Source organism: Rhineura floridana, chromosome 1 (assembly GCF_030035675.1).
Source record: "Rhineura floridana isolate rRhiFlo1 chromosome 1, rRhiFlo1.hap2, whole genome shotgun sequence".
NCBI lineage: Eukaryota > Metazoa > Chordata > Lepidosauria > Squamata > Rhineuridae > Rhineura > Rhineura floridana.
This window is the reverse complement of record NC_084480.1, coordinates 93,470,250-93,483,298: the sequence shown is the minus strand read 5'-3', so window position 1 is coordinate 93,483,298 and position 13,049 is coordinate 93,470,250. Positions and strand designations below refer to the sequence as shown.

At 42.3% G+C, this 13,049-nt stretch overlaps 1 protein-coding gene across 1 annotated transcript in view; it reads left to right on the top strand.

Moving 5' to 3' along the window:
• LRRC2 (leucine rich repeat containing 2) overlaps positions 1–11,267 on the top strand; it is an 80,186-nt gene extending 68,919 nt beyond the window's left edge. The window contains exons 8-9 of the mRNA XM_061626236.1: positions 470–606; positions 7,936–11,267. Coding sequence (XP_061482220.1) covers positions 470–606; positions 7,936–7,985 — 187 coding nt within the window. The 3' untranslated portion in view covers positions 7,986–11,267. The remainder of the gene's footprint in view (positions 1–469; positions 607–7,935) is intronic.
• The last annotated feature ends 1,782 nt before the right edge of the window (positions 11,268–13,049 follow it).

Here is a 13,049-nt window from a genome sequence, read left to right as displayed (position 1 = left end):
ATGGAAATCTGGAAGTTTACCTCTTTGTAACTCTAGGGAAAGTCCTCCCTTTGAGTTAAAATATTTTTCCTCTGTTTCCCCCCCCAAAAGATTGCTGTTTGAAGTAGTATTTATAGACTAAGAGGGTGGAGTGTAAACTGTTTTCATGTTCCACAGCAGATGGGAAATACACCTTTTGACTCAATAATTACACACATGCTCTCAGTGTTGTACATGTCTGCCTCCACAAGGCCACTTCTGAATTAATATTTATTCTAGCTAATTAGCATTAAAGGTCTGTGACGAACATGCCCACAAACAGCGTAGCAAACTTGTGCCCAGTAGATAAATTGACTTGGCTCCGTCACAAAGTAGGAAGAACAGGAAATTTATAGGGCAATAAATCATTTGGCATATAGCAAGTTGCAGTCTGCTCATGATAAGAAACATTATATAACCCACTTCATGCTAATATTTCATCTTCTCACAGATTTATAAGCCTCAAGGATAACCCTCTCGAAACAACCTCATTTCAAGAGATGGAAGAAATAAGAGAAAGTGACCGTGATCGTGAGCTGTTTGAAAAAGAATTTATGAAAGCCTACATTACAGACCTAAGAGAAAGAGGTACAGACACGCATGAATGAGACTACAACCTAATTCCTTTTTCATTCCAGTGTATTCGGATGCTAGTTTCTTTGACACATTAGAAAAATGTTAGTCAATTGTGATCCTATGTGAGGTGTTTCATAGAATTTGGCACAGAATTAGGATTCCTGAGAATAGCATATAAGAAAGAAAGAAAGAAAGAAAGAAAGAAAGAAAATTTCTAAATCTTGTTATGGATTCTGCTTGAAATATGCAAGAAGGATATTTTTTAAAAAGAGAGAAGGGTGGGAATTAAATTTTTTTGTCCTACCAGACTGCTTTCCTCTCTCATTCCATTGTCATTGCCATGTTCCTTAAAGCAACTCTGCCCCGTTATTTAATAACTCTTGGTTGATCATCTAACCATTCCTATATGTGCTAGAAACTACAAAATTATAGACCATTAAGCTCCTTCACCCCTGACTCCACAAGGGCCTGATTTCTTCCACCCCCCCGAGACTTTGTACCTGCCCTCCTTTTCATGTCCCTGCCATTTTTCTGTGTGCCTTTTTTGTTCTTGTTGTATGGTGAGTGCGGTGTAGTGCTTTAAAAGCTATTGCATATTAAACAATCACATTGGAAGCTATTGGTATCATCATTTTTATTTGCCTGCAGGAGCCATCTTTTAAATGTCAGGCCCCACTAAGGTTGTCTTTTTTTTTTTACTGTGTTGTAAATTAAGAAGATGAAGTTTTCCCATATGTGGAAATTAGGGTCGCCAGGTTCCTGGCCTGAGACTGATCCTGTATCTTTAGGAGAAGAGAAAGTCAGCCAAGTGCAGGTGTTCTTGCTACCCTGTAATGAGAAAAACCACAAGGTGGAATTCTTCCTTCCCCCTGCACAACTTTTAAAGATACAGAAGACCTCTTGGTTGCCAGGCCTGGCAGAAACACTCTGTGGGTTGGATCCAAACTCCTCCTGGGTGGTATTTCACTCATGGTAGTTTCCCATTGGAGGTAGATAAGGGAAGACAATTTTTGCCTATTCTCCCTTATCCCGCTATCCAAAAGCTGCTCTGGAGGATCAAGGAACTTCTTCAAACAGTGTGAGAGATATTGCTGGAGGCTGAAGGATGTAAGCATTTAGATCTTATAATTTAACAGTAGATCTTATAATTTAGCACTAGGGAACTTGCCCTAAGGTCACAAGATCCAGGCAGTTCCAACAGCCTAGAAGTTGCTACACAAGTTTGTCTTTGGCTGCATGCGCATAATACATTTAAAGCACACTGCAAAGAATCCCAGGAACTGTAGTTTACCCTTCACAGAGCTACAAACGACAGTACCCAGGATTCTTGGTGTGTATGCTTTAAATGTATGGTGTGTATCTAGTTCTGAAGAATAGGGTTCTTCAGAATTCCTCTGAAGAATTCCACATTCCTCTAGTTTGTTTATGGACCCAGAATTAGGGGGTAGGGGCAGCAGCTCAGTGGCAGAGCAGTTCCCTTGCATGCAGAAGGTCCCAGATTCAATCCCTGGTGTCTCCAGGTAGGTTTTGGAAAATCCCTCTCTCTCTGAAATCCTGGAGAGCTGCTGCTTGTCAGAGTAGAACAATGGACTAGATGGACCAATGTCCTGATTCAGTATAAGGTAGCTTTCAATGTTCCTACAATACAGGGGGGAGGGGGAATGAGCAAAAATTGCCTCCCCCCTTACTCCATTGTAGGGATGGGGTTTGCTAGCTGGTTACTACCTGTTTTAATTCCAACAGTCTGGCTTACAATGTCGATCCACCATTTTTTTGTTCCCGTTTGTTTTGCAATTGCCAATCTGCTGGTTTTTTTAAGCAAAAAAACCCGTAATTTTTAATGAAAATGCTTACCACACTGCTTATGCTGTAGGTGCTTGTTCCACCTTTTTTTTCTATTTACATATCAATTAGGCAGATAATCGCCCATTGAGTCTGTCTCTTACCTCAGCCTAACTGATGTGCTGATAAAAGATGACTCCCCCCCACTTTCATTATTCTTGTTTTGCTGTACTTTTGATTTTTACTGTTGAAAAGTCAACCACCACTGCTTATTTTAACTTCTTTTTTGAGAATTTATAGTTGTCACTCACTCACTCACTCACTCACTCACTCACTCACTCACTCACTCACTCACTCACTCACTCACTCACTCACTCACACATACACAGAGCAGAGGTTCAAAAGCCTGTGGGGAGAATCCTGACCAAGTCTGCTCTGTACTACAATTTAATGGGTGTGAGAAGAAAATTGGAGGGAGGTTAATGGATGTAAGTGGTGATCCTTATCACCTTGACAGTAGTCAAGCTTAAAGAAAAGTCAATGTTGAAGACAACCGTGTAAAATTCAGAGCAGATTTTTAAAAAAACCATGCTGATGACAGCTGTGACACTGCAAGAAATCAATGCCAGTCTGAAAACACAGCAGATTATCAGATTATGTCAAAATCCAGTAATAAATCCAATTGGATAGGTTGGATGGTGGATATTCTCCCCCATCCCTAGTCCATTGTTAGACTTCTTTGGATCTCAGTCCCTTTTTGAAACAGCAAGCCTGGATCCAGCCTATCATATAGAACAGGTTCTTGATTGATGCTGTTTGGAGCCACAAGAATCGGGGATGAATTTGCCTCTTTGAAGGAAATATTTATTTCCCTATGACACGCTTAACCCAAATTGCTACATGTTTGTTTTGTAGAGCCTATATAATCTTTATTGTAAGATATTGTTGCATAAATTTTAAAAAATAGCCCAGTTATTAGGCATAAACTTGCAGCCATAATTTATTTCTCATCTTCAGTGATTGCCAAAAAAATGCAGAATACCACCACAGTTTCAATTCAATAGCAGCTTTTCTCTTCATGTTATATTTGAACCCCTTTGCCCTCTTATAGGTCACTCATGTATCTAAAAAATATAGTATGGGAAAAGTTTATACACAGATCCATTTCCAAGAAAGGCCATTGTAATGCTGAATCATGTATAGGCCCAGAATTAAGAAAATTCCAGTTAGGCTTTATCCTTTTAACAGATGCGTTACAGGCAGAAATGCAAGTGATACAGCTTTTCCATCACTGCATCCCTATGCTTGGAAACAGCACCTGTTGAAGACACAGGGAAAAAAGGTGGCATTGTTTCTCATCTTGGTACCTGCCTTCATCAAGCCCATTCCCCTCATTTCCTACTAGGGATGATGGTTCAACCGCCGATTGAAGAAAATGTTCTAGTATCAGAAGGCCTGCCCAGGCATTCAGCTTGATCATGGGAGTGCTAAATATGTGTAGGGGGCCCAACCTGACCTGTGCATACTGGCCCTGCCCTCAGCGTTTCTTGCATACTGCACATGGCTATCAGAAGCCAATATGCAATCAGTGACCCTGCAAGTCAGGGTGACCTTGGATCTGCTGGAACCAAAGCTCCCTCACTCCCCCAACAGTCCTCTGAATTGGGTCCCTTAACTATGCCAGCCTGAAACTTATTGATTTGAATGAGCTGGGGGGGGATTTAAAAACCACCAAAGAGAAAAACCTGGAGAAAATGGCCCCACCTCCTGCCTTGGCCAGAGCCGGTTGTCAGTGTTTTGGAAGTGACAGATCATCTGTTCCTTAATGTTCCCCACCCATCCCATTTAGGATTACTCAGAAAAAGCTCCTTGAGTATTTGATTCAAAACTAGCCCTCTTTGATTTTCATCCATCCTATATCAACAACATTCACAAGTGATACATTTCAAGCTAAGGTTGTGAATAGATGGTAAGTTGCCATCCGTACTGAAGTTTTCAGTATCATTTGTGAAAACACCCATAGGCTGAATCAAATTACAAAGATCCAGTTGGGAGACATCCCTGTAATTCAGAGAAGGGTAGGCATTCAGTAATGATCATGTTGGAAGCATCCCATTTGTTGAACTTAGTTGATTTACAGAGGGATAACTCTGCCGTTGCTTAGATGTTTTGGAAGTTGTGTGTGTGCTCAAACTGTTGGATATTTGTTTTATTGTCGTGTGGCCAAACACTGCCATAAGCACCTACAAATCTTTGCCAGTTTTTAGGGCAAGCAGCCCATTCATGCTTCTTGAAAGTAAATAATTACTCCACCTGGGAGCCATTGAGGGAATAGGTTAACAGCTAGATTATAGGAAGACAGTCTGGGGCAGAAGCTTTAGGGAAAATAATCAAGAAGGTTATATGTATAATTGTGTAAGGTCAGGAGTAACTATAGATGACACTTGTATGAACTTTATGACTTGTCCAAACACATAAAAACAGAGATCTATGAGAGTCTGAACTGAGACCAAGAATGATCATTCTGGCTATTGAAGGATCTGGCATGCTGCCCTAAACTGTATATTGTCAGCTAATAATAAAATAGTAGAACAACCAAGACTTCAACATGTTTCACACCTTTGTGGAAACTGAAGCCTTGTATACATAGATGAGACTTCATAATTGAGGCAACACCAAAGGGGGTCATCCCTCAGAGAGCCCCTTGGGGAGTTTTGAGGGTAAGGGCGCTAGCCCCTTCTATTTTTTAAAAAAACAATCTAAAGGAGATTGGTAGTGGGGAGGGTATACAGTGCATGTGTAGTTCCTGTGCAGGGTGAGAGCCCGTGCAGTGAACTGAATGGTAGGAGAAAGTCGCCAGATGCCTTTGGAGTGAGAGTCTGCAACTGGCAGAAGGCTGACCCTCCCTGGGCATGAGATGGGGGGGAGTAGATGTGCCCTGTGTGAAAGATATTGAGTGGGTCTGACTGTTCTCAGTTCTCTCAGAGGCCTACTGGGATAACCGTTTCTGATAGGTTTTGTTGTTGGGCTGTTGTTGGGTCCATATCAGGTGTTTAGGAGGAGTCTTAGTAAGGAGGGACATGGGTGATGCCACCCCAAACTCAGTGATCATGGGTAGTGAGAGGTATAGCCATGGGAAGGTGGTCAGCAAGGCAAGTCTATCTATGCCTTGTTCCTTGCTCCCACTCCTCACATGGACAGGCTCCTCGTTGCTTATCTGCTGTGTCCACTGGCCTGTGCGTTCTGCTGTTTAATGCCAGATGGGTACACAATAGGACCACACTCATCCATGATTTGTCCATGAATGAGGGTGCTGACTTGGTGTGCATTACCGAGACATGGGTGGGTGAGCTGGGAGAAGTTGTTCTGACCCAGTGTTGCCCACCTGGATACACCAGCACAGGCTGCAGGGACAGGGGGAGGAGGAGTTGCTGTGGTCTACAGAACTTCCATCTCTGTCACCAGGAAAATACTCTGTATTGGAGCTGGCTGTGAGGGCCTGCACCTGGTCTCAGGTCAAGGAGACAGGGAGACCGAGCTGGCAGAGGCAATCTCAGCTGTGGATTTGGAGGAACCCAGAATGATAGGTCTGGGTGACTTCAGTGTCCATGCTGAGGCTGCCTCTAGTGTTCCTGCTCGGGACTTCATGAAGACCATGGGGCTGTCTTAAGTTGTCACCAGCCCAACACATAGGGTAGGGCACACCCTCAACTTGGTTTTTGCTCCAGATGGAGGAAGGGGTGTTCTGGAGATAGGGAAGGTGGATGTCACCCCATCGTCATGGCCAGAACACTTCCTGGTGAAGTTTAGACTTACAGCTCTGATCCTCCCCTGAAGAGGTGGTAGACAGATTAAGATGGTCCACTCTCGGAGGCTAATGGAATCCCCAATTCCTGAATGCCCAGCAGTTCCCAGTAGATAGAGCAGGTGTTGAAGCTCTTGTCACGCTGTGGAACAATAGGGAGCATCAGGCTCATAAGACAGTTGCCCCTGAGTACCCTCTCTAGCACTGTAGAGCCCTGATGGATGACCTTTATCGGGACAAGGACTGAGGCAGTTCAACCCTGTTATTCTTACTTTATCTCTCAGTGGCTTTTTATACCATTGACCATGGTATCCTTCTGGGCCGACTTGGTGAGATGGGTTTTGGAGGCACTGTTTTACAGTGGTTCCAATCCTATCTCCAGGGTTGTTTTCAGAGAATAGCACTGGGCAATTGTCTTTCGTCTCCCTGGCAGTTGTGCTGTGAAGTGCTGCAGGGTACCATCTTGTCCCCAATGTTAACATCTATATGAAGCCCTTGGGAGTGATCATCAGGAGATCTGGGGCAAGGTGTCACCAGTATGCTGATGATACCCAGCTATATTTCTCTGTAACATCTGAATCAGGAGAGGCTGTGCAAGCCCTGGACCCCTGCCTGCACTTGGTGGTGGGCTTGATTAGGGCCAATAAACTCAGTCTAAATCCTAGCAAGATGGAGGCATTGTGGGTTGGTGGTTCCCGAGTTTGGATAATTGGTCAGTTACCTGCTTTAGATGGGGTTGTACTCCCTCTTGAAAAGCAGGTCTGGGGGTGCTCCTGGATCCATCTTGGTTGCTAGAGGCCCAGGTGGCCTCAGTGGCTAGGAGTGCCTTGTACCAGCTTTGGCTGGTAAGACAGTTGCGGCCATTTCTGGATCAGGATAGCCTGACCATTGTTGTCCATGCACTAGTGACCTCCAGGCTGGATTACTGTAATGCGTTCTGTGTGGGGTTGCCCTTGAGGTTGGTCCAGAAGCTGCTTTTTAATTGCTTTTTAAGAGGTTTGAACACTTTTTTAAAAAATATATTTTTAAAGATGTTTTGTTTTAATATATTTTAAAGTCTGTTTTTCTGATGTTATAGAGTGTTTTTAGTGTTCTCGTTTGCCGCCCTGGGCTCCTACTGGGAGGAAGGGCTGGATATAAATTTAATAAATAAATAAATTGTGGCTCCAATTCCTCACCCAGAGACAATGTCAGTTGCATTTCCCTGTCACTTTTCTTATTGCAAGAAAGCCAGGTTTTTTTGGAAACCAGGTTTGTTGCACAAGACTTCCCAATCAACTGTAACTGTGCAACCTGAGTTTGCTGGTATCTGATTGAAGCACCCTGAGTGTCAGTCCGTTATTCCTGATTGCATAGTAACCATTACACACTGAAACTCTTTTCATACATTCCTCCCATGAACAGGATATGTATGGCAACAGGGACTGTCACCACACCCCCAAAATTCTGTGGCTCCTCCCACCCCCACCATCACTGTTTTCACCATTACCTCTGCAACAGGGAGTCTTCTCTATTCTTGGAGGCTCCTCATGTGATGTAAGATCCTACAGTTAAATGTTCTACATTGTGTGGGAAGCATCCATGTATTCCAAAGCCTCTCCACTGCAAAAGCTATTAATGAAAAATGTTTGCAGGATTTGGGTGTAAGAGTATACCTTATTCCAACAATTGTTTCAACACCTGCCTAACAAAGTAAGCTATCAACATTCAATGATTGACAACTAACATTATATATTTATATTTTCTCTTTACAGAGACGGTTCCTTCCTACACTACAAAAGTATCACTTAGTATCCACATATGAGGTCTGGAATTCATACGTCACTGGAGAATCCAAGGTTTAATTTCACCAAAACAAATGGGAAAACTTCATCGGTATTAAGTGCCAATATAAGCTCTTTAAAAAAAAGCTATCTATGTTTATGGTAGTTGATGCATAATGGAAGCTTCAAATGATCAGGCTATCATGGGATAGTTATCATAATATGTAACCATGGCTCTGTCTACCCTTAGAAAAGGTTTCTTATACAAAAAGAGTAGAAAAACTGATACTTTAAGATATGTGCTATACTGTAATTTCTTTAGACCAAAAATAGGCATCTGAATTCTTTAAGACCTTTCTTTTGATAGCGGCAATTTCTGTGTATGTGCCCTATCTACTGGAGCACTGTAAGAACTAAAGCCTAATTAAAGCTGTTTTTCAGATGACAGGGTTGCTGCAAATGCCAGGTGTCCAGAACTAGCATATCTGACATTTCCAGCCCGCAAGAGGACTATGCTGATTCCCCTGCTGATCATTCTTTGGACTAGTGGGATCAGCATACCATCGCTATCAAATCAGTGACTGTGGTGTTTGGTACCATTTCCTAGAAGTGCCATTTATTTAGTGGTATGGTCACCAGGGAAGGCTGGTGTCTGAACATAGCTGTAGTTAATGGCAATTTTTCTGTAATTGCATCCTTGGAGAAAAGGTGATTACTTGCAGTAAACTTGTTTACTCTGCTGTTCAGAACCTCCTCTTCCCCATGCCACTTTGCAGTTGAAATTACTGTCAGCAATAGACTGTAGTCTAGAATCCTGCATGTATGTGCCAGATCTGTGCACAGTTCTGGGGTGCCCTGCATTTTTCTCACATCAGCTTCAGTCCTCTCCCAACTATTAAACAACTTTTTAAACTCAGGAGATTTTAAGAAAATCATTTGAAATTGGGCACAGCTGTAATAAAAATGAATTAAAACAGGACTCCCATCCAAGAAAACGATGAGTTCAAGGAACAGGGACTTTTTTGCTTTAAACTTCCCTGGGCTGCTTGGGATTTAGCACAGAAACAGGGTTTACAATTTGAGAATGTGCTTGAGTGTATTTTTAAAACAATAGCCAAGAATGTCAATTGGGTAGAAAAGCTAGCCTGGCCAGCTCTTGTGCATTTCACAATAGCTTGATATACAGAATTCAGTTGGTAATTCTTATTTTCTTGCTGTAAAAGCTAATAATATATGTATATTAAGATACTGTTGAAGACACAGTTATAGCTGCCAGTTGAAAAGTTGGCATCCCTGAATATTACAGAGGGGCAGTTTTTCTGAAAAGCAGTTTTATAATAACAACTTGGAGAGATATGACAGAACTTTAAGAGAAAGAACAGCTCAAGAAACATGTTTCAGTTTAAAAGCTAGAGTAATATTTAAAACTAGGCACTTTCATTAGTATTGATAACTCTGAATCACAGTTTTTTTCTGTTATAAAAATATTTGCTTTGTGCAAATGTCATAGCCATAACTTCACTTTTACTTATGACAATTTACTTGTTTTGTAATCTGTCATACTTTTTTTAGTGTACAGTAGACTTTTAAAATGATTTTGTTTTGCATAGTCTTTTTTCATTCAATCAATAAACCATGCTGATAACCTCTGATAACCTCTGCAGTTAGAGTTATTTCATTTGTATAACACCCAAGCATCTAAATGGTTACAACATTTTGAAAAGATAGATTACATTTATAAATAATAATAACCATTATTCATTGGAACAATAATTAGTAAGGTATACGATATCAAGTATGGTTACACTGCAAAGCTAAAAACATAGGCCTGTTGTCCCGCAGCATTCTCAAGCAGAAGTATCCCAGAAAAGGCCGCCTATGCCTGCTCTGGGAGTGGGACCATCACACCGAACAGGCGGAGGCTATAAGTGTTGAGCCTCCACTCCCCCACGAGGGCCAGGGAGGGAGAAGACATGAGTTTCAGGTTTCCCAGCTGTCAGAAGGCGCGGAAGACCCAGTTGTTGTTGAGTCTCAGCAAGACCTTGGGCGGGGGAGTGAGGTTGAGTCCGGGCCAGTTCCCATGGATGGCGCGGTCTCCGAAGAGGAGAGCGCGCCGCCCCCAGTCAGGTTGGATGAGCCGTTGGAAGATGTTTTGGAGGGCGCGTTGACTCCCCCTTTACCAAGTGGCTCTTGGGATGCTTCAAGCGCATCACCGCCCCATGACCTTGAGCCGGTTGCTAAGGAGACAGTTCTTTTGGATGAGCCATTGGAAGCACACACCCCATCACCCCGCTCTCGACGCTGTGAGAAGCGGACAGGACAGAGGCAGGACTTGCAAAGGAGTCAGAGATTACGATCTAAAACTTTCCCTACTTAAGACTGCAGCTCTCTGGGTTGAGCTGCTGAGTCAACTTTCTCCACACATTGCAGAGCATGTCTAGAGTGCAGTTAGGGAATTCTAGTGAGCTAGCTTAGAGGTTTCTATGAAGCGCAGTGCTTTTGATGTATCCATTACTTTAATAAAACAAGATTTAATTGCACCTGTATCTCAGCCTTGTGAATCCCGCTCTGAACAGGACAATAAGCCAATATCATTTGAAATTTCCCACAATTCCCAGAGTCAAGCTGAGTAGGGCATTGTCTGGAATTTTAAATGATGGCTCACAGCAACCTGCTAGGGCCACCAGGTAAGTCCAGGGGTAGGGTTCATAGGAGAGAGCCCATGGACAGCACTTTACTGAGGGTCCTGTCAAACCTGGAGCTGGCTGCTAAACACACTTACTAGGAAGCATCAATGGCTACTAGCCATGATGACTATGTTTTACCTCCAACAACAACAGAAAGTGGCTAGCATGTAAAACCGGGGGAATAGGAGGATGAAAAACCAAAATGCTAGAAAAATAAGTATTTATTTGTAATCCAAGCCCAATGCATTTCAGCCTTTGCATATTTAGGCCTTCATCAGGGGAATAAAGGCTGGCAAGAAGTATCTTCCAATAAGCAAACTGCCTGGCATTTGCATCGGTGAAAGCAGTTTGCTTATTGGAAGATACTTCTTGCCAGTCTTTATTCCCCTGATGAAGGCCCAGAGCTTGAAAGTAACTAGTTACAAGTAACAAATTACTTGTAATTTATTACTTTTTTGAGTAACGAGTGGGTAACTTCATTACATTTTGCTGGTAATAGAATGAGTAGTAACTTCATTACTTTTGAGGAGTAATTGTAATGTTTCCAGCATTACTTTTGTGCATTACTTGGGGGGGGGAGCAGGGGAAGTCTTCTGCTCCTCTGATTTGTGAATAAAAATCATTGCTTCAAATTGGGCTTCTGTGCAGCGTTGTTCTTCCTTCATGCTTTATGGGTGCTTAAGAAGCAATGAGGGAGGAGGTGGAGAGCGAGACGGCATGGAGAAAACAATTGTTTAAAAATTGACAGGAGTGGATGGAGAAAAGAGCTGGACGCAATATATATATACAAAAATATGTGTGTTGGGGCATCATCATTGCTGGGGGTGGGATGCGGGGATGTGAGATTCTGTTATGCCATTCTGTTAATCTTATGGATAAAAAAAATTATTCTACTACCCTCTGTGTGTGCGTGCTTATTTTTAATGTTGTTTTAGGCTACTTAGATGTGCAGCAGCCAAGGCCAGCACCTTGTACACAATTTTTTTAAAAAAGGTAACTAAAATGTAATTGCAGCAATTACTTTTCAGTAAAAGTAAAGTAATCAGTTACTTTCAGAGCAATTGTAATTGTAATGGTAATTACTACACTAGGGCCCCGCTTTCCGGCGTTCCTCTTTCCGGCGTTCCGCTGATGCGGTGGCTTTCAATCAGGGGAAATTCCCCGTTTTAAAGCCGATTTTGCCGTTTTGCGGCATTTTGGCATCATTTTCGTGTGACCCATTAAAGTCAATGGGTTGCGCTTTACGACAATTTCCGCTTTACTGCGGGGGCCTGGTCCCTAACCCGTCATATAAGCGGGGCCCTACTGTACTTTTTTGGGGCCATGTAACTGTAACTGTAATTTATTACTTTTTAAAAGTAATCTTCCAAGCTCTGTGAAGGCCTAAATACATAAAGGCGTTGGTCTTGGATTACAAATAAATACTTATTTTTCTAGCATTTGGGTTTTCCTTCCTCCTATTCCCCTATGTTTTACCTCCACTATTTGAGGCAGTATGCCTCTGAATACCAGCTGCTGGGATTCACAAGTGGGGCGAGTGCTTCTGAACTCAGGTCCTGTCTGAGAGCTTCCCATAGGCATCTGTTTGGCCACTGTGAGAAGAGGATGCTGGACTAGATGGGCCTTTGGCCTGATCCAGCAGAACTCTTCTTACATTTTTATAAAGTAGACCCCACTGAAGATGTTGGGTCTGAGAAAAAGTGTATAGAATTCTGATGTTTTTTGAAGATGCTGAAGTTTTACAGTGCAATCCTAATGGGTTGTATCAAATATTAGCCATACTCAAGGTAGACCCATTAGACTTAATGGACATAACTAACTTAGCTCCATTAATTTCTGTGGGTCTCCTCTGAGCAGAACTTGGTTGGCTGCAACTCAAAATGTTTACTCAGAAATAAGCCCCATTGAATTCAATTAGAATTGCTCCCATTCAGGTTAAGTGTGTACAGAATGGCAGCCTTAAAGTCAGTTTGACATTATCAATAGGAGAAATTGAAGGATATGTGTAATTCTCTCCCAACACTCATTTAGACGTACTTATTTAATGTCACATGTGGTTGCTGCTAAGGGAAAAAAATCTTGCTCATGCCAGCAACATGGTGAGCCATGCAGCAGGGAGTAAAATATGCTAAGATACCTTCACTGGGTACCACTGTTCAAATGCATGGAATGTTAATACAATGAAATCAACTGCACTGCAGTAGAACAAACACAGGAGAGGAATTTAAACGTTACCCCCAGGTTACTAGGAGAGAGGCTTTTTCTGTGGCAGTGATTAGCCTTACTTGAATTGCACTGAAATTAGTGGTACTTAAGAGTGCTTAACATTGCCTGGCTTGTGTCATGCCTGAAGTGCTTGCAAGCAACATAGAGTTATCACCTATAAACCAGCATTTCTGAGTGATAAATAATAAAGTT